We start from the raw sequence: 21,812 nt of genomic DNA, 5'->3' as shown, positions 1-21,812 counted from the left end.
ATTTATTTATTTATTTATTTATTTATTTTTGTGATGGAGTCTTGCTCTGTCATCCAGGCTGGAATGCAGTGGTGCCATTTCGGCTCACTGCAACCTCGGCCTCCCGGGTTCATGCAATTTTCCTGTCTCAGACTCCTGAGTACCTGGGATTACGGGCCTGTGCCAACACCCTGGCTAACTTTTGTATTTTTAGTAGAGACAAGGTTTCACCATGTTGGCCAGGCTGGTCTCGAACTCCTGACCTCAAGCAATCCACCGGCCTCAGCCTCCCAAAGTGCTGGAATTGCAGGTGTGAGCCACTGTGCCTGGATTAAAATGTGTTTCTTATTGGTAGTATTTGACTGGTTCTTGCATTTTATATCAGATCTGATAATCCTTTCCTTTTAAACAAAATGTTTACACTGTTTACATTTAGTGTGATTATTAAAATGGTTAGGCCCAACTATTTTCTGTTTATCCCATACAGTTTTTTTCCCTTTGTCCTTCTTTTCGGATTACCTGAATATCTTTCAAGACTTCACTTTATCTCCTTTTCTGGCTGTTTTTTTATCATAGCCATTTTAGAGGTTGCTCTAAGGCTTATAGTATAAATCATTATCATATTCTACCTTTGATATTACATCACTTCACTTATGAGACACATATATCACTTTCTGTAAAAGACATTTACAATAGCATACTTCTATTTCTCTTTTCCTGGCCTTGCACTATTGTTGTCACACGTTTTACTTTTACATATCTTATAAACCCTGCACTACTTTATTATTATTTTTAAACAGTGAATTATCTTTTTAAAGAGATGGAAATAATAAGAAAAAAATCTTACGTATTTATCTATGCATCTTAAGCTCTGTCTCCTCATTTCTGGTGCTCTTCATTCCTTCATATAGAAAAATATTTCTACCTGGTATCATTTTCCTTCTGCCTGAAGGACTTCTTTTTAACATTTCTTGGTTGTAGGTGCTTTTGGTTATTTCATTTTTTTTCAATGTCTGAAAACTTCTTTATTCCACCTTTCTTAGGCCCTGTGTGAGCGAGCACTAGCTACTATTCCTCTGATCCCTTCAGATGATTCTTTCCTTGGACTAGAACAGTTTCTTCACACCCATATGCTATGCATATCTGCTGAATACAAGAGGGGACACTCTGCACATCACCTCTATACAGCTTTCTCCTTTTCGGTATTCTACTCTGCAAATTCCAGTTGTCTCAGTCTTGTTGGACTTTCAGCTCCGTCTCCTCAACTCCTCCCAGAAGTCTTCTGGGCCTTCTGTAATTTTTACATTAGTGTTTTACCATCTACTTTGTTTGCTTTCTTATAGGAGTACTGTATTAAATGTGGACATGTTTTTGTTTCAAATAATTATTACCAGCCATGTTTATGTATGTATTTCTTTTTCTTTCTTTCTTCTCTTTTCTTTTTTTTTCTTTTAGAGATGGTGTCTTGCTCTATCACCCAGGCTGGAGTGCAGTGGCATGATCTTGGCTCACTGCAACCTCCGTCTCCGGGTTCTAGCAATTCTCCTGCCTTAGCCTCCTGAGTAGCTGGGACTACAGGCACACGCCACCACTAATTTCTTATATTTCAGAAGAGACAGGTTTTCACCATGTTGCCCAGGCTGGTCTCGAACTCCTGAGCTCAGGCAATCTTCCTGCCTTGGCCTCCCAAAGTGCTGGGGTTACAGGTGTGGGCCACTGTGCGTGGCTTATGTATGTATTTCTTAATGATTTATGATTAATAAGATGAAAAGAAAAAGTATAGTTGCATTTCTTCTCAATATGATTGGGTATTTATGTGTAATTGCAATTTAAACAGTGTTAAGAATAACACAGTTCAGTGTTAATTTTTCTTAGATTTAACTTATTTTTAACTATATGTTTTGTGAAACATTTAAAATTGAAAAGATAAATCAATAATACTAAGATGGTCACTTAGATTGTCTGGTTGCTTTTATTTAGTTAATATAAGATGCTGTGATATTAATAAACCTTTAATACTAGGATTTGTAATTAACCTCAACAATATTCACATTTGACCATGTTTGTAATCAGCCACTGTCAAGATCCCTCTAATTTTAATTTTCTATGAGCTCATAGTGTTATACTGCTAAAGGGTTCATATTTAGTCTCAACCCGGAAGGGAACTAATAAAGCATTAACAACACAGAGGGGAAAATGATAAAGTACTCAAGATAGGCATATCAATACATTTTCATCCAGTATACGTATCTACATGGCAGGCCCAAATCATAAGATCGCTCTTAAGCATGGAATCAGAGCAAGGGGAGTTAGTAGGACAATCTTGATGACTTCTGTCATTAAGCCACTTCACCTTGTTTCATCCAGTTCCTGAAAGGAAAGACCTACTGTATATCCCAGAGAATGATATCCAGAGGCAGGGACTACTTCTGTTTACAGTGTTGAAGCCTTACAATAATTTTTGGACATTGTTCTTTCTCCCATTCTCCACCCATGAAAAACATAGCAAATAAAATGCAAACATAAACATAGAAAACATAGCAAATAAGAAGAGTAAACTATCAATTACCTTCTGAAATTTAACATGGTATATTTTGACTGTGTTCATTAGAGGCAGATTTAACCTAGATTGATAATTAATTTTAAAATGGACATTTTTCCATAGAATTATTCAGAGATGAAAACTACCAAGCTTTTGTGTTTTGGTTTTTGTTGCAAACCTGAGTCCCTTCCTTTCATCACCGCAGCGTAGAGAATGTAAGGGAACAGGAAATTGAAACTTTCAGTAAGAGCAAGATGTATTTAAGATGAAGCAATAGTAATTTTGCTAATCTTTAACCAAAATTCTCTCTCTAACACTGTGACAGTGGAGATTTCTTCTTAGTATGAATTTAAGTGCACGACGATTATGCTACTCTGATTTTGATAGTACAGCATGGATTTATTAAGTCACAGCTGCAAAATAGTCTTAAGCCATGATTGTATGTATCCACATCTTATCAAAACAAAATTTGCTGGTTGTGTAAATTACTTCATATTACATAGATAACAATGGTGATCAAAAGAGTTACCTACTTTGAGTCCATTTTTATCTAAAGAAAGCCCAGGAGGATTACATCCCATGCTTAATTTGAATACCTCCAAAATCTGAGGTTTTCAGAGCAGCATTAATCTTCTAAACTTCACAAATGTCAGAGAATTTTGAATTTTGATCTCTTAAAATTGCTATGCAATAGCTTAACCTGATGGAGATACACTGTAGTTATTAAAAGACAGAAAATGCAAAGTTCAGGGAAGACTTCTGGCTAAGAGAGCCAAGTTCAGATCCTTAAATGGCAGTTCACTTATTAGCTATGTGACTTTGGGACAGTTACTAATCTTTGTGGGATGTGGTTTCCTCAACATGCAAACTATACATAACAGTGCAGCTGCTTTTGTAAAGATTTTAATAATGGGGCATATAGCAGACATTTAAAATGTTGGCTCCTACTTCTACTCTTTCCCCATGTTTTAGGCCAATATAGAATTTATTTTTATTTTTATTTTTTATTCTTATTTTTTTGAGAAAAGGTCTGGCTCTATGGCGCAGCTAGAGTGCTCATTGCAACCTCAGTCTCCCCAGTTGTAAGTGACCCTCCCACCTCAGCCTCCCTCCCATCTGGGACTACAGGCATGCACCACCAGGCCAGGCTAATCTTTGTATTTTTGGTAGAGACAGGGTTTTGTGTTGCCCAGGCTGGTCTCAAACTTCTGGAATCAAGGCACCTGCCCTGGCCTCCCAAAGTGCTGGGATTACAGGCCTGCACCTCCGTGCCCGGCTGGCCAGTCTAGAGTTTTTTTGATTGTGAGGGAACAGGCAACAGAATGTACCTCTGTCCAAAGTAAGATACATATTTTATATGTCTCTCGACCCAGTAAACACAGCATATATAATTGAAACTAAAGTTTCACAAAATAGTATTTATCATATTATGTGCCATGTACTATGTATTATTACTGTCTGTTTCCTATTAAAACATAAGCACTATAAGGGTAGGGCTATTTGCCAGTTTTTGTTCACTTGTGTACCCCTAGAACCTAGAACAATGTTTGGCACCCAGGACACAAGAATTTTTTGTGTCTGTGTTAAGTGAAAGAATGAATGACTAAATTGTAACTACCATGACACAATGGTGTTAAGCTCTTCAAAGTGTTTTTCTTATTCCACAGGTGGAAATGTATTATTTTATTATTATTATTATTATTATGAGACAGAGTTTCACTCTTTCGCCCAGACTGGAGTGCAGTGGCACGATCTCGGCTCACTGTAACCTCTGCCTCCCAGGTTCAAGTGATTCTCCTGCCTCATCCTCCTAAGTAGATGGTATTACAGGCACGCACCACCACACCTCGCTAATTTCTGTATTTTTAGTAGAGACAGCGTTTCACCATGTTGGCCAGGCTGATCCTGAACTCCTGACCTCAGGTGATCCACCCGCCTCAGCCTCCCAAAGTGCTAGGATTACAGGCGTGAGTCACCGCGCCTGGCCCGGTAGAAATTATTTACATAATTGTCATCACTGTGTATCTTAGATATGCAATATACAGCAGAGAGACAATTTCTGGTCCTTCAGTTTCGGAGAAGTAAAAGCAAAGCGGTGGTTATACTGTGATGTTCATCCTGGTGGTGATGGGGGTGGGGTGGATTTCTTTTTCTAAGGAGGACTGAGGCAGGAAAATAGGATCTGGAGGCAGGAAACACAAGGCCTATTCACACTTCAGCTATAACAAGAAATATCCTCTCCATAGGGCGTAGGCCATAAATGACTTTGTAACTTTACTTCATCTTCTCCATTTACATAGGGCATACCCAAAGTAACCAATGGAATCCTCTAGGGGGTATTTAAACTCCCCAAAATTCTGTAACCGGGCCCTTGAGCCCCTATGCTCGCCTGCTCCCACACTGTGGAGTGTACTTTCATTTTCAATAAATCCCTTCATTCCTTCTTTGCTTTGTTTGTGTGTTTTCTTCAATTCTTTGTTCAAGATGCCAAGAACCTGGACACCTTCTACCAGTAACAGGATGACAGGCAAAAGTCTTATCAAGATGCTCTGGCCGGGCGCGGTGGCTCAAGCCTGTAATCCCAGCACTTTGGGAGGCCGAGACGGGCGGATCACGAGGTCAGGAGATCGAGACCATCCTGGTTAATATGGTGAAACCCCGTTTCTACTAAAAAGTACAAAAAAAAAAAACTAGCCGGGCAAGGTGGCGGGTGCCTGTAGTCCCAGCTACTTGGGAGGCTGAGGCAGGAGAATGGCGTGAACCCGGGAGGCAGAGCTTGTAGTGAGCTGAGATCTGGCCACTGCACTCCAGCCTGGGCGATAGAGCGAAACTCCGTCTCCAAAAAAAAAAAAAGATGCTCACGAACCAAAGTATACCTCTGAAGTCTTGATTCTTGGAGTCTAAGCCTAGCCTGGTTTGGTAAGCAGCAAAGGAAGAAAAACGCAAGATATTTTCTTGAAGGATCTCCTGATGCAACTGTGTTCACGGGTTTCATGTCAGCACCCAGGGGGAGCTTTTGGCCAGTGACTTCCACAATCTCTGTTTGTTTCCAGTGCTTGGGCTCAAGGGAGGCGCGCTGCGGGCTGGAGACTCAGGTCAGAACCGCAGGGACTTGGGTGGAGGCGGACTCCGGTCGAAGGCTGTGGGGTGAGAACTCTGGCTCCCTCCACTCGGCTGCCGCCGGGTGGCACGCCCACGCCGCGCCTTCCGGTTGGCCCCTGCGGCGAGGGTGAGGCACAGCTGAGCGCCAAAGCCACAGGCTGGGGTACTAAAGCCCCCGCTCCGCGCTCCGCTCTCTGCGCTCCAGGCAGCCGCGAGCTGGAGTAGGAAGGTCCGGGCGGTAGCAGAGAGCGCGCTGGAGGCTGGAGGGCCAGGAGGCGGGAAGCTTCCCGCAAGGGGGCGCTGTCACCTGCCCGTGGGAGGAGCCAGAGAGGGACCTGGCTCTGCAGCTCTGAAGCACCGGAGTCGGGAGAACCCATCCAGACATGAAGAGCGCCAAAGGTATCGAGAACTTGGCTTTCGTACCCTCCAGCCCAGACATCCTGCGCCGCTTGTCTGCGTCGCCCTCCGAGATCGAGATCTCTGCCTTTTCCTCTGATCCCCAGAAAGAGAATTCGCAGCCACAGGAGCTTCAGAAGCCCCGGGAGCCCCAGAAGTCACCGGAGCCATCTCTGCCTTCAGCCCCTCCCAATGTCTCCGAAGAGCAGCTCCGGTCACTGTCGCTGTCCGAGTTTGAGGAGGGGCCTTGCGGGTGGAGGAACTTCCATCCTCAATGTCTCCAGCGCTTCAACACACCTCGAGGCTTTCTGCTTCACTACTGCCTCTTGGCCGTCACACAAGGTAAAGTCCAGTGCCCGCTCGAGGATCGGGCCAGTGGAGAGCGAGGTGGGCACGGCGAGTCAGCCGAGGAAGAGGGCAGGTGCGCGGGGTCCGCGGGGCGATGGACGCGCCCTGCAAGGTGTCCCCGGGTTTGGAACTTGCGTGGGCTCTCACCAATGTCAACCTACTGGCTCCAGCCAGCCTTCCAAAGTTCAGCTTCTCCTTTATCGCTACAGTTCAAACTTGCCATACAAGCCTTTTTCTCTTTTGTGTTTTACCTCAGTTTAGCGGATTCAAGACTTCCAGGGAAGATTACAAGAACCTTCTTTTGGGAAAGGTATACCCTGGGGGAGTTTATTTTACATTATAAAGACAAAAATTTACCGAGTCCCTCCTTAAAGATATTTTACGTTTGTTTCATTGCCTCAGGGGAAGGAGTTATACATTTGCAGGTCAAAGTGGGATGCCTTGCAAAGAAGAAAGCTGTGTAAAATCTATCGTATAAATTAGATACAGACATTCATGTTTTGTGAGTGTATTTAGTTTGAGAGTATGTGGGCACCGGAGGAGCCCAGTGAGTAAATTAGCAAAGTCTCCCGACGTTGTTGAAGGGTGAGGCTTAATCTTCATTGTGTTACATTAGTTATCCAGTATCTGTTTTGTTCTAGGATCTCTTTTAGGTTCTCCTGGGAGTTACAGATTCAGTTCAGATTTATACCCTCAGGGGTTTGCAATCTAAGCTCAGTTCGGAGGAGTGATATCCTGAAGGGAGAACAGCTCCCTTGAAAGAAAGCGTGGAGAAGGTTAAAGCTGCTATGGTGTGTTTAATATAGAGGTTGAAAGAAAATAGGAAGTTACTCTGAGGTGACTTTGAGGAAGGGTGGAGATGAGGTGGAGAGAAACGAAGGACATGCCGAAGCTTAGTTGAATTGGCACCTAGATATATTTTGGTCACTTGAGTCATAGTCTGATAATATTTTCTGTATAACCAGTCAAGGATTAATTGGAAGAAATACAACCTTAGAAATATATTTTTTAGAGGGTTGGAAACAACTCATTTTTTTTTAAGTTAATAAAAAACTAAGTCAAAGCATACTTTTTGTTCTTATTCTCCCTCTTCAAGTAACCCAGGGCCCCTTGCTTTGCGCATTAGATGCTAAGTACTATTTATTGATTGCAAGTCAGCTGCAGCTTTTCTACTGAAGGTAGATTTGTGTTGAAGAATTATTTCCCTGTCCACTTTTCTTGTCCCTACCAAAGTTCTCCTCCATCAATGTCTTGATTATAGTTTTACAAAACTGGTAATTGTGAAGCATCTCAGTGTCAAAGGAATGTGAAGGTAAAAAAGTTGGACACAAGTAAAAAAATGTCTTGTGTGTTATCTTAAAAGTCCTCTGAAATTTCTATATTATTCCAGAATATGTCATTTTACATTTAACATAAAATATTGCCTAAAATTGTTATCAAATATAATTGTCACTCCTAGAAAATTGTGTCAGGTTTAGTCTGGAGCAGCATCTACCCATAGGTCCCCAATTTAAGAAGCTTAATCTGAGATTAAAATGACCCAGTAGGCCGGGCGTGGTGGTTCACGCCTGTAATCCCAGCACCTTGGGAGGCTGAGGTAGGCAAATCACCTGAGGTAAGGAGTTCGAGACCAACCTGGCCAACATGGTGAAACCCCCGTCTCTACCAAACATACAAAAACTAGTTGGGCATGGTGACGCATGCCTCCAATCCCAGCTACTTGGAGGGCTGAGGTAGGAAAATCACTTGAACCCGGGAAGCGAAGTTTGAAGTATGCCGAGATCCTATCATTGCACTCTAGCCCGGGCAACAGAGTAAAACTCTGTCTCAAAACAAAACAAAACAAAACAAAACAAAACACCACACAAATTAGCCGGGTGCGGTGGCACACGCCTGTAGTCCCAGCTACTCAGGTGGCTGAGAGGCAGGAGAATCGCTTGAACCCAGGAGGTGGAGGCTGCAGTGAGCCGAGATGGCGCCACTGCACGCCAGCCTGGTGACAGAGCGAGGCAAGAACATAAAAAAAAAAGAAAAAAAAACAATTATGATAATAAAAAGTGTGACCCAATAAATTATTAGTTTACTTTTCAGTTTAAGTTTGAATGCCTGAAAACTTTATTGCTATGTTTCTCAAACATGATCTTTAAGATTATTTCCATGGTATATGTAAATATACATTTAATGGGAAAGAAAAACAAAATTTGTCAAATGAGTTTATTTAACCCAGCATTTCTCAAAGACAAACAGGGGTTCTCTAAGTACTTAATTTTCTAATGTGCTTCCTACTGTCATTCATTTACAATAGAGAGATGTAGTGTGGAGTGTTTCCAGATTGTTTTTGTCTTTTTAAGTAGTGTTCCTGGAACTTGTGTAGCATATAATTCACTTTAAGAGTCATTGGATTAATGTGCTATCCTTCCTGAGGAGTTTGCGAATTTTTTTTTCAAAGAGAAGTTTTACCATAAAGACAACGCTTTCTATTAACTAATTTTTAGTCAGTATGGCAGGTAATAGGGAAGTTGATTTTATTGGATGGGGAAAATTTTGTATTACTAGATAATGCATAAAAATGTCATCCTAAGGTACTTTAGGTACTTTATCTTGAAATCCCAAGAATTGTAAATTGGCTTATAGTCTTATGAAACTGGTATAAAAGTAAAAAATGTTATGAGTTTTGAAACTTATTAAATTCGTTGAATTTATTTATTTATTTTTTGAAATATATTTTCAGCTACGGTCTTGATAAATCAAAATTTAAAGAGATTTGTGGAGATCATGACTTGTATGTATATACTCATTCTGTTATTGAATGAAAACAATTTATCATACCTAAATAATAAAAGTAGTTAATTCAATCAGATGTTTTTTATTTTCAATTTGTAGTAATGTTTAAACTCCTATAAGTTTAATATATATCTGGACTGTTAATGAAAAAAATTTATCAAACCTAGGTAAAAAGGAATCTCTAGTTAATTCAATCAGATTTTTAAAATTTTCAATTTATGGTTATGTTTAAAACTCCTGTAAGTTTAATCTATATCTGGACAGGACATTTTTAGGTAAGTCAAAATTTTCAGATTTTCAGTCTTATCTTGTTTACTTTCTGTTATTCCTTCACTATAGTTAGAATAAATGTATGTTTTTTTCTTTTACTTTGCATACAATTTAGAATGCAAGCGGTTGAAAGACTTATGTTTACTTTTGCTCTAGAATTCTTTACATGGTAACTTTAATATCTGTAAGAATGTTAGAAAAAAATAAGGGTTTGAGAGCTCAATTTCTTCTTCCTAAGACTAAATCAAGGTTATCTCTTTTTTTGGAGTTGGGGAGAGGAGGGAAGAGACAAAGTAATAGTCAAAGTTATCTTTTGTCATAGATAAATATGTTTAAGGATTGAATAATTTGGGAAGCAATTGAGCCTAACTGTAATGGCCTAAGGGGTCTCTTGTACCTTTTGTAGTCTTCTGAGTGAGGGCCATGGGAGTATGATATATTAATACTTGGAAACTCTAGCAAACTGACTTCCTGGGTCTTTACCAGTTTGACTTTGCCATTTAAAGAAAAATGAATTAAGGCAAGTTAACTATAATTTTGTATGTAGCAAGCATCAGGTTTGCTGGACACCTGAAAATTCACAAGTGTACAATTTAAAAAGCAAACTGGGCCGGGCACATTGGCTCACACCTGTAATCCCAGCACTTTGGTAGGCCAAGGCGGGTGGATCACCCGAGGTCAGGATTTCAAGACCAGCCTGGCCAACGTGGTGAAAACCCATCTCTACTAACAAGATACAAAAAATTAGCTGGGTGTGGTGGCGTGTGCCTGTAATCCCAGCTACTCTGGAGCCTGAGGCAGGAGAATCACTTGAACCTGGGAGGCGGAGGTTGCGGTGAGCCGGTGAGCCGGTGAGCCGGTGAGCCGAGATCGCGCCTTTGCACTCCATCCTGGGCAACCAGAGTGAAACTCTGTCTCAAAATAATAATAATAATAATAAAATAAAAATAAAAAATAAATAAATAAAAATAAAAAGCAAACTGATTTTCAAGGAAATATGTTTTGGTTGCCTAACTTTGAAACTTTGAGACTTTGAAAACTGGTACATTTAAAAAAACAAAAGAAACGAATAATCAAACTCTCCTGCATTGTGTTAATAATCTTAATCATATGGTAACATTTTAATGATGCACATCAATTTTTCTCTTTTTTAGGTATTGTAGTTAATGGCCTAGTAAATATTAGCATTTCCACTATTGAGAAGCGTTATGAAATGAAGAGTTCCCTGACTGGCCTGATTTCATCAAGCTACGATATTTCCTTCTGTTTGTTGTCTTTATTTGTATCATTCTTCGGTGAAAGAGGACATAAGCCGAGGTGGCTTGCATTTGCAGCCTTTATGATTGGACTGGGAGCACTTGTATTCTCATTGCCACAATTTTTCAGTGGAAAATATAAGTTGGGGTCTCTTTTTAAAGGTAAGTTTCTGTTGTGTTTATGTTTGTTTTAATTTACAGAAGTAGATAAAACTAGGTCATTAACTTTATATTGCAATTCATTTATACAGTATGGTAAGGGTTTACATCTCTTCCACCGCTCACTGGTTTGTTCATTGTGTGAACTCTATGAGATAGGAGATTAGAGAGACTGTACATTATTCATCGTTTCAGTGGTTCTCCAAGTTTTTAAGCCTCTGATTCTTATTCCCCATATTATATACACGGTCCTCCTCAAAAAGAGATGACTTGTTTTCCTTTGCAGGTTGTGACCTCATTGGAGTTCTGAGATTGTTAGCTTTTCCCTTTGTACTTTTATTTGCTGTGTTTACAGCTCTGCACCCTGGACGTGTTGATTCCTGATTTGAGACAAAGAGAGGTGACATTTAGAAAAGTGGAACTTTTCCTAAGAAATGAAACTAGCTCTACCTTTGTACCTAAATAAGAAACACAGAACTTTAGAGCAACCTACATCATAGGTTGCTCTGGTTAGATGGATAAATGTGTTATTCAAAGGCTCAGAAAGGAAATTCAATTATATATGTATTTTTTCCAAATGACATTTTTAATTAAAAAACTATGTAGTAGAGCCAGAAGGGTGGACAAATGAAAGTAGACCTTAACATTTTAATGTGCTTCCTGGGACTTCTAATAGCAGATATTGAAATAATTAGGAATAAAATCAGATGGTTATAAATTCAGAGGCTTTATTCACTTACTTAGCCCCTGAAAATAAAAGGCAAAGGATAATTGGAGCCTGTTATGCTATAGATATTATTTTTAAAAAGTTACGATTGTTAGATTTGTGTGTTAATACTGAAAATTAATATTTGCTGTAGTGTGGATGTTTGTCCCCCTAAACCTCATATTGATCCTAGTGTTGGAGGGAGGTGTTTGGGTCATGGGGGTGGATCATTCATGACTACATTAGTGCCCTGGAGATGAGGGTCAGTGAGTTCTCTGTTTGTTCCCCCAAAAACCGTTTGTTAAAGAGAGTTTGAGCTAGGCATGGGGGCTGACGCCTAAAACCACAGCACTTTGGAAGGCTGAGGCAGAAGAATCCCTCGAGCTGAGGAGTTAGAGACCAGCCTGGGCAATATAGTCAGACGTTCTACAAACAAAAAAAGGATTCTGGCCCCTCCCCTCTAGCTCTCTTGCTTCGTCTCTCCCCATGTGATCTCTGTGATCTCTGGCTAGTTGCCCTCTGCCTTCTGCCCTGAGTGGAAGCAGCTAGAGGCCCTCATATAGAAACAAGTGCTGGCACTGTGTTCTTGTACAGTAGAACTGTGAGCCAAATCAATTTCTATTCCATATGAATGCCTCAGGTGTTCCTTTTTAGCAACACAAATGGACTAAGACAGTATTAAAGTATTAATCTTTCCCAAGATAAATTTTCCAATTCTAGAATGATAACAAACGGGAAAATATTCTCAGTAACAAAGCATGGTTTTAGAAGTGCACCATTTTAGAAGTAAAAATAGAATATGTAAGCGGATGAATGGAGAGTATTTTTAAAATGTGGTAGAGTTTGGAATGAATAAGATAAGGAGAATATCTTATCAGCAGAAAGAGCACGTACATAGATTCTAGCACATTATCCAAGATTGGACAAGACTGCACAAGGCAACTGACATAATTTCACTGGGAGTAGTTTTAGGAACAAGCCACATATTTCAGCATAGGCTTTAGTATAACACTATTGAAATCTAAATCGTAAGGGAATATCTAAATTTTAATCTGCCACACAAGAAAACATGATATTGATTCTATGATTGTTATTTGTTCATAGCGTTTAGATGGTAATTTTTGTGCTGTTTCTAGGCCCTTACCCTTTCAGTTGCTCAGATGCCTTTCTTGTTCTTAAGTAAACAAACCTGGCTCAAAAATCTATGACTCTCTAAACTGAAACATAAATACCTCTTCCAGTACAAAGCCTGATCTCTCTTCCACGATCTCTCAGCTTCATCCCTGGCCATTTATACCTCGAGTTATGGCCATTCTGAAGAACTTATTTTCCTAAAGGAAAATTGCCACAAATTAAGGTGTTTGTGTGTGACCAGAGATGAAGCTAAGATTGCTGAAGCCAGATCATAAACTTTTAGTAGTGTACTGTGCAGGTTTTCACCAAGTTCTTGTTGATCTAATTTACATTTTTCATTATTTTGGTAGATGATTGAAATAGGTTAGATAGAGGAATTGGCTGATCTAAGATTTTTACTGTAAATTGACTCATAATTTAAATAATAGCTTAGATGTGGCAAATGAAAGCAAAAACTCAGCTTGCCCTCCTGTTATTCTGCCATTCACACAACATATATTTATTGATATGGACTACACATGGTGTTGAGATAACACCAGTAAAACAGTTCCATGCCATCTGATTTTATGTACTGGTGGGAAGAAATATGCAATTAATAAACAAATGAACAAGATAATTGAAAATTGAGGTGAGTGAGTAAAGAGACAAATAGAATGAAGTAATACTGTGTTAAAGGCTAAGTGTGTTTGCCAGGAAAGGCTACAATGATAATATCTGGATAATGAAGAGCTAACCTTGAAAGATACTTTCCAGGCTGGAGAAAAACATGGTTAAGGGCTCTGGAGCAGAGGATGGCTCGGTAGGTTTTAGGAATTGTCAGTTTTGGCCAGCATCATCGAAGCAAGAGAGGCTGTTTTGGGGAGGCAGGTAGACACTAGGGAGGCATTTAGATTGTGCTTGAAGTGCAATGCAAAGTTGTGGAAGAGTTTTACACAGGGAATTGCATGATCTTACTGGAGTTCAAGAGACAAGAGTAAATGGGAGCCAGTCGCTCTAGAAATTTTTATTGTAGTCCAGGTGAGAGATAAATGCAGCTGAGACTGGGGTGGTAGCAGTAGAGATCCAGAAGATGACTGATTCCCAGTGTGTTTTAGAGGAAAAAGAAATAGGACTCTGTTGGATTTATTGTGAAGGAGGAATGAAGAGCTCCTTGGTATTTGGCTTGATCAGCTGGGGCCATTTTTACTAGAAGATGGAATATGAGGTAGAACAGAATTGGAATGAAATTAAGAATTCGGGTTTGAATTTTTTTTTTTTTTTTTTTTTTTTGAGACGGAGTCTGGCTCTGTTGACCAGGCTGGAGTGCAGTGGCCGGATCCCAGCTCACTGCAAGCTCCGCCTCTCGGGTTTACGCCATTCTTCTCCTGCCTCAGCCTCCCGAGTAGCTGGGACTACAGGTGCCTGCCACCTCACCCGGCTAGTTTTTTGTATGTTTTTTAGTAGAGATGGGGTTTCACCATGTTAGCCAGGATGGTCTCGATCTCCTGACCTTGTGATCCGCCCGTCTCGGCCTCCCAAAGTGCTGGGATTACAGATTTGAGCCACCGCGCCCGGCCTGAAGTTTTTTAGTATGAACTGCATATTATATGTCCAGTGTTGCAGTGTGTATCGTCAAACATATGTGTTTAAATAAATGTGCAAGTCATTCATTTGGTTTGATTCCTAGAAGTCCAAATACTGGATTTGAAGGGCTTCCTCATTCTAGTTTTTCATAGATAATGTCTCACTGACTTTCAGGAAGGGGTATGTTAGTTACTCCCCCATTGTCGGTGAATGAAAATGCATCACTGTTGTGTTGAATTTTTGCATTTTTTTGCCCTGTGATTTTTCTTAACAGAAGTGTCATTGTGGTGTGTATAGGTGTTTATAATATGACAGACACAAAATTCAGGATTGAAATTGCATTACACATTTAAAGGAGTACAGACATTTAGAAATGGAAGGGATGTTAGAAATAATAAATCCCGGCCGGGCATGGTGGCTCATGCCTGTAATTCCTGCACTTTTGGAGGCCAAGGTGGGCGGATCATGAGGTCAGGAGTTCGAGACCAGCCTGGCCAACACAGTGAAACCCCATCTCTACTAAAAACAAAAAACAAAAAATTAGCCAGATGTGGTAGCATGTACCTGTAGTCCCAGCTACTCGGGAGGCTGAGGAAGGAGAATTGCTTGAACTAGGAAGGTGAAGGTTGCAGTGAGCTGAAATTGTACCATTGCGCTCCAGCCTGAGTGACAGAGTGACAGAGCAGAGATTCCATCTCAAAAAAAAAAAAAAAAAAAAAAAAGAAAAAGCTCTTCTTTTTACAGTGTAAGCCTTAGGGCAAGAGGTGAATAGATGGTTAACAACAACTAAAGCTAATCCTAATTTTTATGGTTTGTTTATTGTTTTTCAAATGTGTATGCTTATTACTCATACTAAATTATTAATGATATTGAATGATTTTAATATTTTTTATGAATGTCAACCATTTATTCTCCAATTTCTAGTAGTCCAGTACAGTGGTGTGTATTAATCTACTTTTGCAAGTATGGGAATCTGTAATGAAAAATCGGAATTATTTGTCAAACTTTAGGGAGAGTAGAGAAGAAAACTTAGGAAAAGGAAACTGCAAAAGGAAAACAGATTAGTTGAAAGCTTCCTGTAAATTAGTTAGAGGCAAAGGGATGTGTAATTTTCTTAAGTAACTTAACATAACATAGAGCATAATGTTAATAAATGATTTTATTAATTGAAATTATACATATAATTTAATTTAAAATGGACAGTGAGGAAAGTAACATACCCTTGTGTGCTTTTTCTGTTGTTCTTGTGGGAAATCAAAGTCAGGGCTCACTTTGGTTGGGATAATCTCTATAAGAGGAGACTAAACTAATATAATGTAGCTAGTAAGTAGTAAGAAAGAAAAGAAAATATGATAAGCGTGTATAATTTCTACAGGTGTGAGAATAACACAAAAGGATGTTAAGAACAAAAGTTAGGAAGATATATTTGGAAACAGCTTGGACTTTCTATTGTGTTGTAAACAATAAATTTAAGTAGGTTGGAGAGAAAGTTTTTCTTTAAGGGAAGCTTTTAGAAAGACATAAGTATTAGAGGTGATTAACTTTGAATGGAGATGATCAAAGGGAAGTTGTGGTTGTTATTGGATTAAAAAAAGAGGAAGTATTAAAATTAAGCAGAACAAATACATCCTATTAAGGGCTAATTTTTTGTACAAGTTAACCCAAACATAGAATAGTGTCAAAACACTTTCAAATAAGTCATATTTGACATTTATTTTTGACTTACTTCAACTTAATATTAATATGACACAACATATTGCAATATGACTTTAAAATATTTAAAATGCAATAAATACGTCTTTACTACATAATATGTTTCCATGTAAGCAATTTTAATTTCTTTAAATGAGTGTTATTTTAATGTTCCTATGCAAAATAATCTTTATATCTCCTTGAGACTTTGGGAGAGAGGCATTATTAAATACTGAGGAATTGTAGAAAAGTAGTTACTTAACCTAGTAAAGTTCTTTTTATTTATTGACAAATAATTGGATAATTTTTCCTACATTGCACCGTATCTTTGTTTCTCTTTTCCATCCCCTTTCCCTCAAAGGAACCTTAAATGATAAAAATTCACATTAGCTGTAGCACTAAATTTCTATTTTTTTTTTTTTTTGATTGGCATTTCAGAGAGAATGCTTCATCAAAGGACTTTGGTTATACTTGGTAACTACTCACAAAAGCTGTGCTAGGAAAATGATTAGAGTAGGACTCAAAGTGGACTTTATTTCTACTTACTATTTTATCTTTTGTTCTTGTTTTTTTTCTTTAATGGAATGCTTGCCTAGATTTGAGAAGACCTAGGGCAAAGAATCTTAGAGCTTTTCAAGCACAAATACAATACAGGAAGCTTTAATTTTGCTTGGCCTCTGAGTGTTTTTCCTTTTTTGATATTATTTTTTCCTTTCCAGATATCACTTATTTTTCTTACATTTTACTTCTTTGTAACTGAAATGAATGAAGGAATAATGAGGAGAGGTGATTTTTTTTAGATTAGGAGCTACAATGGTGTAATAAAACAAATGATTCAAATTTAAATATAATACATACAATAAAAGGCCTAGAGCTACGTTTAGCAATAGTCAATGCTCTAGATAAAACTATCACAATTTTTTAATATCAGAGGCTTTTCGGTCTTTCTCATATTTCCTAGATAATGTGAATTACCCTGAGCCAGGCTCAATGGCTCACGCCTGTAATCCCAACACTTTGGGAGGCTGAGGTGGGTGGATCACTTGAGGCCAGGAGTTTGAGACCAGCCTGGCCAACATGGGAAACCCCGTCCCTACTAAAAATACAAAAATTAGCGGGGGGTGGTGGCTGGCACCTGTAATCCCAGCTACTTGGGAGGCTGAGGCAGGAGAATCGCTTGAACCCCAGGAGGCGGAGGTTGCAGTGAGCTGAGATTGGGCCACCGCACTCCAGCCTAGGCGACAGAGCAAGACTCCATCTCAAAAAAAAAAAAAAAAAAAAAAAAAGAAATATATATATATATAAAAAAAATATTGGAGATCCTGATTCAGTAAGTTTGGAGTAGGACTCAAGAATCAATATTTTAAAAAAATTATCCAGGTTATCTTAGTCTAACTTAGGACCTACATGTCCATTTTAGTGTCTGATTACTTTGTAAAGCTTTTAACTGTGGATATAGAGAGAAAGGTTTCTTTTCCTTTCTGGATTCTTGGTTTATGTCTTCCTTTAAAATAGGAGTTTCACAATCATCATGAAATGCTAGGTGCTCTAATGCAGCCAGTTTTGTTAAAATGCAAATGACTAAACTTCTGAAATAGAGGAAACTTAGAGAAAAATAAGTAGGAAAAAAATATGTCAATGAAATTTTAGCACAAGCTCAATTCTCCTTGCAAGCTATAGTTTGCTGATAGGTAGAGGTTTAAAAAATCCATGGCCTTCTGAAAGAGAAAAACATGTCCAAACATTTCTGAAAGCGTGATCTACACAGAACAGTTTCTAGAGGTATTAGGAATAAGTTAAAAATGTGTTCAATGGTTGAATGAGTTTGGGAAAAAAACAAAAAAGAAGAAAGCTAAGCAGGTGTCTTTATTGCAGCACTATAAAGCAAATGCATTTTGTGAATCTTTAGTTAGGGGTATGATATGTAGAGTTGATGAAGAGGCTCCATTGTTACACTTGTCCCCTTCATCCGGCTTTCACCCTTTATTTTGTCTTCCTCTAGGTAAAGGAGGCAGTGAACACACTGGTAAAATCTGCTCTATCTTGCTTTAGGTTTAACTATGTGTATTTGAAAGCCCTTGTTGAGTTTAGAAACTATTATGATCAGCACCTAGAACAGCATGTGATATAGACTAGGTGCTTAAGAACTATTTGTTGAGTTGTCACATATATTAATTAACGGAGTCCTTTGATGAGGTATATTAAGAGCCCAATGCCTTGTCCTTCTACAGAAGACAGTAAGAGTAGGTAATGGCAGATAAAGGCAATTTGGGATTCTCTGTCCACATTTTCCATAAACTTGGGCTAAAAAATAATGGAACATTTAAAGAGAATTTTCTCTTTCTCTCTCTTATTTTATTTTTTTTTTTTTCTGGTGACTGAATTGGGACAAATTACATTGTTACAGGTAAAAATTATTTTCCATAATCTTTTTTAGTAAGATTTGGAATCTGAAAAATTTGCAGTGTGAAAAAGTAAGCTAAAATGAGAAGCATATTCAGAAATAGTAGCAGAATGCTTCGATATTCTACTTTTGGTTTTTGTCTTAATGACTTGCTAAAATGTTGATTTCACTTCAGTGCTTCTAAGAAAATTCTCTTTTAATGTTCCATTGTTTTTTTAGCCCAAGTTTATGGAAAATGTGAACAGATAATCCCAAATTGCCTTTATCTGCCATTACCTACTCTTACTGTCTTTTGTGGAAGGATAAGACATTAGGCTCTTAATGTTAAAATGTTAGCAATTCTCTTTTCATGGACTTTTTCAAAAAAAATCTTCATGTATAAAATGAAATGCTCTGATAGGACATTGAAGTGGCCATAGACATAGTTGTGTCTAACCAGATATATTGTGTGGAAGGTCTTTCAGCAATGTCTTTTTTTTTTTTTTTTTTTAGTAGCTTCTTTAGAAAGGTTGGAGGTTTGTGGCAGGAAATAAATGAGGAAATTCTAGTTTCTTAGTCACTGTTCTTAAAAATGCACAAATTTGCCAGTGTGTGTTTTAATGTATTTTTTTTGTGTTTCATTTTAATGCTGTTAGCTCATCCTATTTAATGAAAGTATTCAGCACTTTAGCAGAGATGTAAGAGTCAGAAATAAGTGAGTTTAAGTTTTTGCTCACACACTGTGATAGAACTATAGTGATCCTGGAGATAAGTTTCTTTGGCTATAAATTATGTTGATAATAATCAATGCCACATGGAAGAGTATACATATGTGGGGATAAGGTAGTGCCTGGTGTGTGATAAGTGCTCATTAAATAGTAGCAATGAACAATAAAGCCCCTTTTTTTTTGTGGATGTCATTTGGTGTTGACATATCCCCAAAGTCTGACCAAACACTTTTGAACTAGTACATTAGAAAGGGTTTTAATTAGATATATTTCTAAGATCATATTGCTATGAGATAAGATAAGAAAATAATTCATTTGGTGTAGCTCAGTTTAATTGGGTCCACTTAGAATAACACATTGAAATATTGCCTTTTAAATAGCCGAGTTGCCTTTTGAAAATGTCTTGAATTTTTTGGCTTTGAACATGATATATACTTTGTAAAATGTTCAGAAAATAGGAACATGCAAACAAAAATGGAATAAAGAAAGAGTTTTCATGATAATACACCTCGATTATTCACTGTTAACACTCTTCAGTCTTCTTAAAATGTATATAAACATTCATACATATATTATCACACATAAACTACACTACACAGTCATTAACACATGTTCATGCACACATTCACACTCACATAATTTTATTAACATTCACACATCTTTACCTCACATTTGCACAAACACATTCAAAATCCTTGTTTGAAGGAAACAAGATTTTTAATCTATGGATGTTGACTTCTTTTTACTTGGAAGATGTATTGGACACATTTTATATTAGTAAAGATGGGACTGCAGAATCTTTTTGCTTTGCTATTATTTCATTTTATAAATAACTTATTTAATCAACCCTCCTTTGTTATATTTTTTATTAATACATTTAATTTTTCTGGTTAGAGAGGTTCTATGGGTCATGCAGACAATTTGGGTAATACTAAGAAGTAGAAAGAGAGAAAAACCCAATTCACTGTTTTTCTTTTCTCAAGGAAAACAACTTCAGAATTGTCTTACTGTTTTTCTGTGCCTATTTTTAATACAGTTAATAAAATATGTTGCAACCTGTGAGCATTTTTATTCTTGCATAGCATTCTGTTTTACATTTTAAACATTCTCATAGAGCTCAGTTTTTACAGATAAAAAGTTTTTAATTATAAATTAACTCATGATGAACATTTTTATGTTTAAAGGTTTTACTATATTTCAGTAATTATACAGTATATAATATTTTGGAATTGACTTTTTTTAGTCTGAGTGATTTTCTGAATACTCATCAGGTTGTTGTATATATCAGTTGTTCTGTTATTTCTACTGCTGATTAGTAATCCATGGTATGGATGTACCATAGTTTGTTTAACCATTTGCCTGTTAAAGAACATCTGGTTTGTTCCCAGATTTTGGTTATTACAAATAAAGCTACAAACATTAGTGTGCAGATTTTCATGTCAACATAGTTTTCATCTTTCTGGAATAGATGCCCAGGAGTGAAACTGCTTTACAAATAAAGCTACAAACATTAGTGTGCAGATTTTCATGTGAACATAGTTTTCCTTTTTCTGGAGTAGATGCCCAGGAGTAAAACTGCTGGGTCATATGAAAATTCTGTGTTTAGTTTTTTGAAAAACTGGCAAACCTTTTTCCAGATTCACTGTAGCACCTTATATTCCCATCAGCAATGTATGAGTGACTCAGTTTATTTGAATCTTTGCCAGCATTTGCTATAGCCATTCTGATAGGTGTACAATGAAATCTCATTGTATTTTAATTTGTATTTCTTTAATGGCTGATAACATTGAGCATCTTTGCTTGTGCGAATTTGCTATCTGCATGTCATCCTTGGTGAAATGTCTTTTCATGTCTTTGGATATTTGTTTCTTTACCGTTGAGTTTTGAGAGCTATTTATGTTAAGTACTAGGTCTTGTCACAAGCTAGTTTGCAAATATTTTCTTCCAGTCTGTAGCATGTCTTTTCATCCTCTTAACAGGGCTTTTCACAGAGTGAAAGTTTTCAATTTAAATAAAGTTGAATTTATCAATTTTTTCCTTTTATAGATTATGCTTTTATTGTCAAGACTACAAACCCTTTGCCTAGCTCTGATCTCTAAGATTTTCTTCTATTTTAAAAAAAAGTTTTATAATTTTCTATTTTACATTTAAGTCTGTGATATATTTTGAGTTAATTTGTATAAAAGATATGAAGTTTAGATCAAGTTTTATTTTTTGTCTATAAGTGTCCAATTGCTCTAGCTCCATTTGAAAAAGCTGTCCTTTGACCATTGAATTACTTTTGCAGCTTTTCAAAAATCAGTCGGGCATATTTGTATAGCCATATTTCTGGGATCTCTGCTCTGCTCCACTGATTTATGTATCTCTCCACCATATCACATTCTTGACTATTATACTTATGTAAGTCTTGAAATCCTATAGATATTCCTCTCACTTCATTGTTATTTTTCCATATTGGTTTGCCTCATTCCTTTTCATTTCCATATAAATTTTAGAATAATCTTTTCTATAACATCTTAATAGGATTTTGAGAAGAATTGTGTTAAACCTTGATATGGTTTGGTTTTGTGTCCCCACTCAAATCTCATCTCAAATTGTAATCCCCATAATGCCCACATGTCAAGGGAGGGACCTGGTGGGAGGTTATTTGATCATGGGGGTGGTTTCCCCCATGCTGTTCTCTTGACAGTGAGTGAGTTTTCGTGAGAGCTGATGGTTTTATAAGTGACAGTTCTTCCTTCACATGCTCTCTTGCCTGCCACCTTATAAG

At 37.7% G+C, this 21,812-nt stretch overlaps 1 protein-coding gene across 1 annotated transcript in view; it reads left to right on the top strand.

Moving 5' to 3' along the window:
• The first annotated feature begins 5,713 nt into the window (after positions 1-5,713).
• SLCO4C1 (solute carrier organic anion transporter family member 4C1) overlaps positions 5,714-21,812 on the top strand; it is a 64,354-nt gene continuing 48,255 nt past the window's right edge. The window contains exons 1-2 of the mRNA XM_025388424.1: positions 5,714-6,361; positions 10,576-10,839. Coding sequence (XP_025244209.1) covers positions 6,007-6,361; positions 10,576-10,839 — 619 coding nt within the window. The 5' untranslated portion in view covers positions 5,714-6,006. The remainder of the gene's footprint in view (positions 6,362-10,575; positions 10,840-21,812) is intronic.

Source organism: Theropithecus gelada, chromosome 6, assembly GCF_003255815.1.
Source record: "Theropithecus gelada isolate Dixy chromosome 6, Tgel_1.0, whole genome shotgun sequence".
Taxonomy (NCBI): domain Eukaryota; kingdom Metazoa; phylum Chordata; class Mammalia; order Primates; family Cercopithecidae; genus Theropithecus; species Theropithecus gelada.
This window is presented reverse-complemented; position numbering and strand designations above follow the sequence as displayed.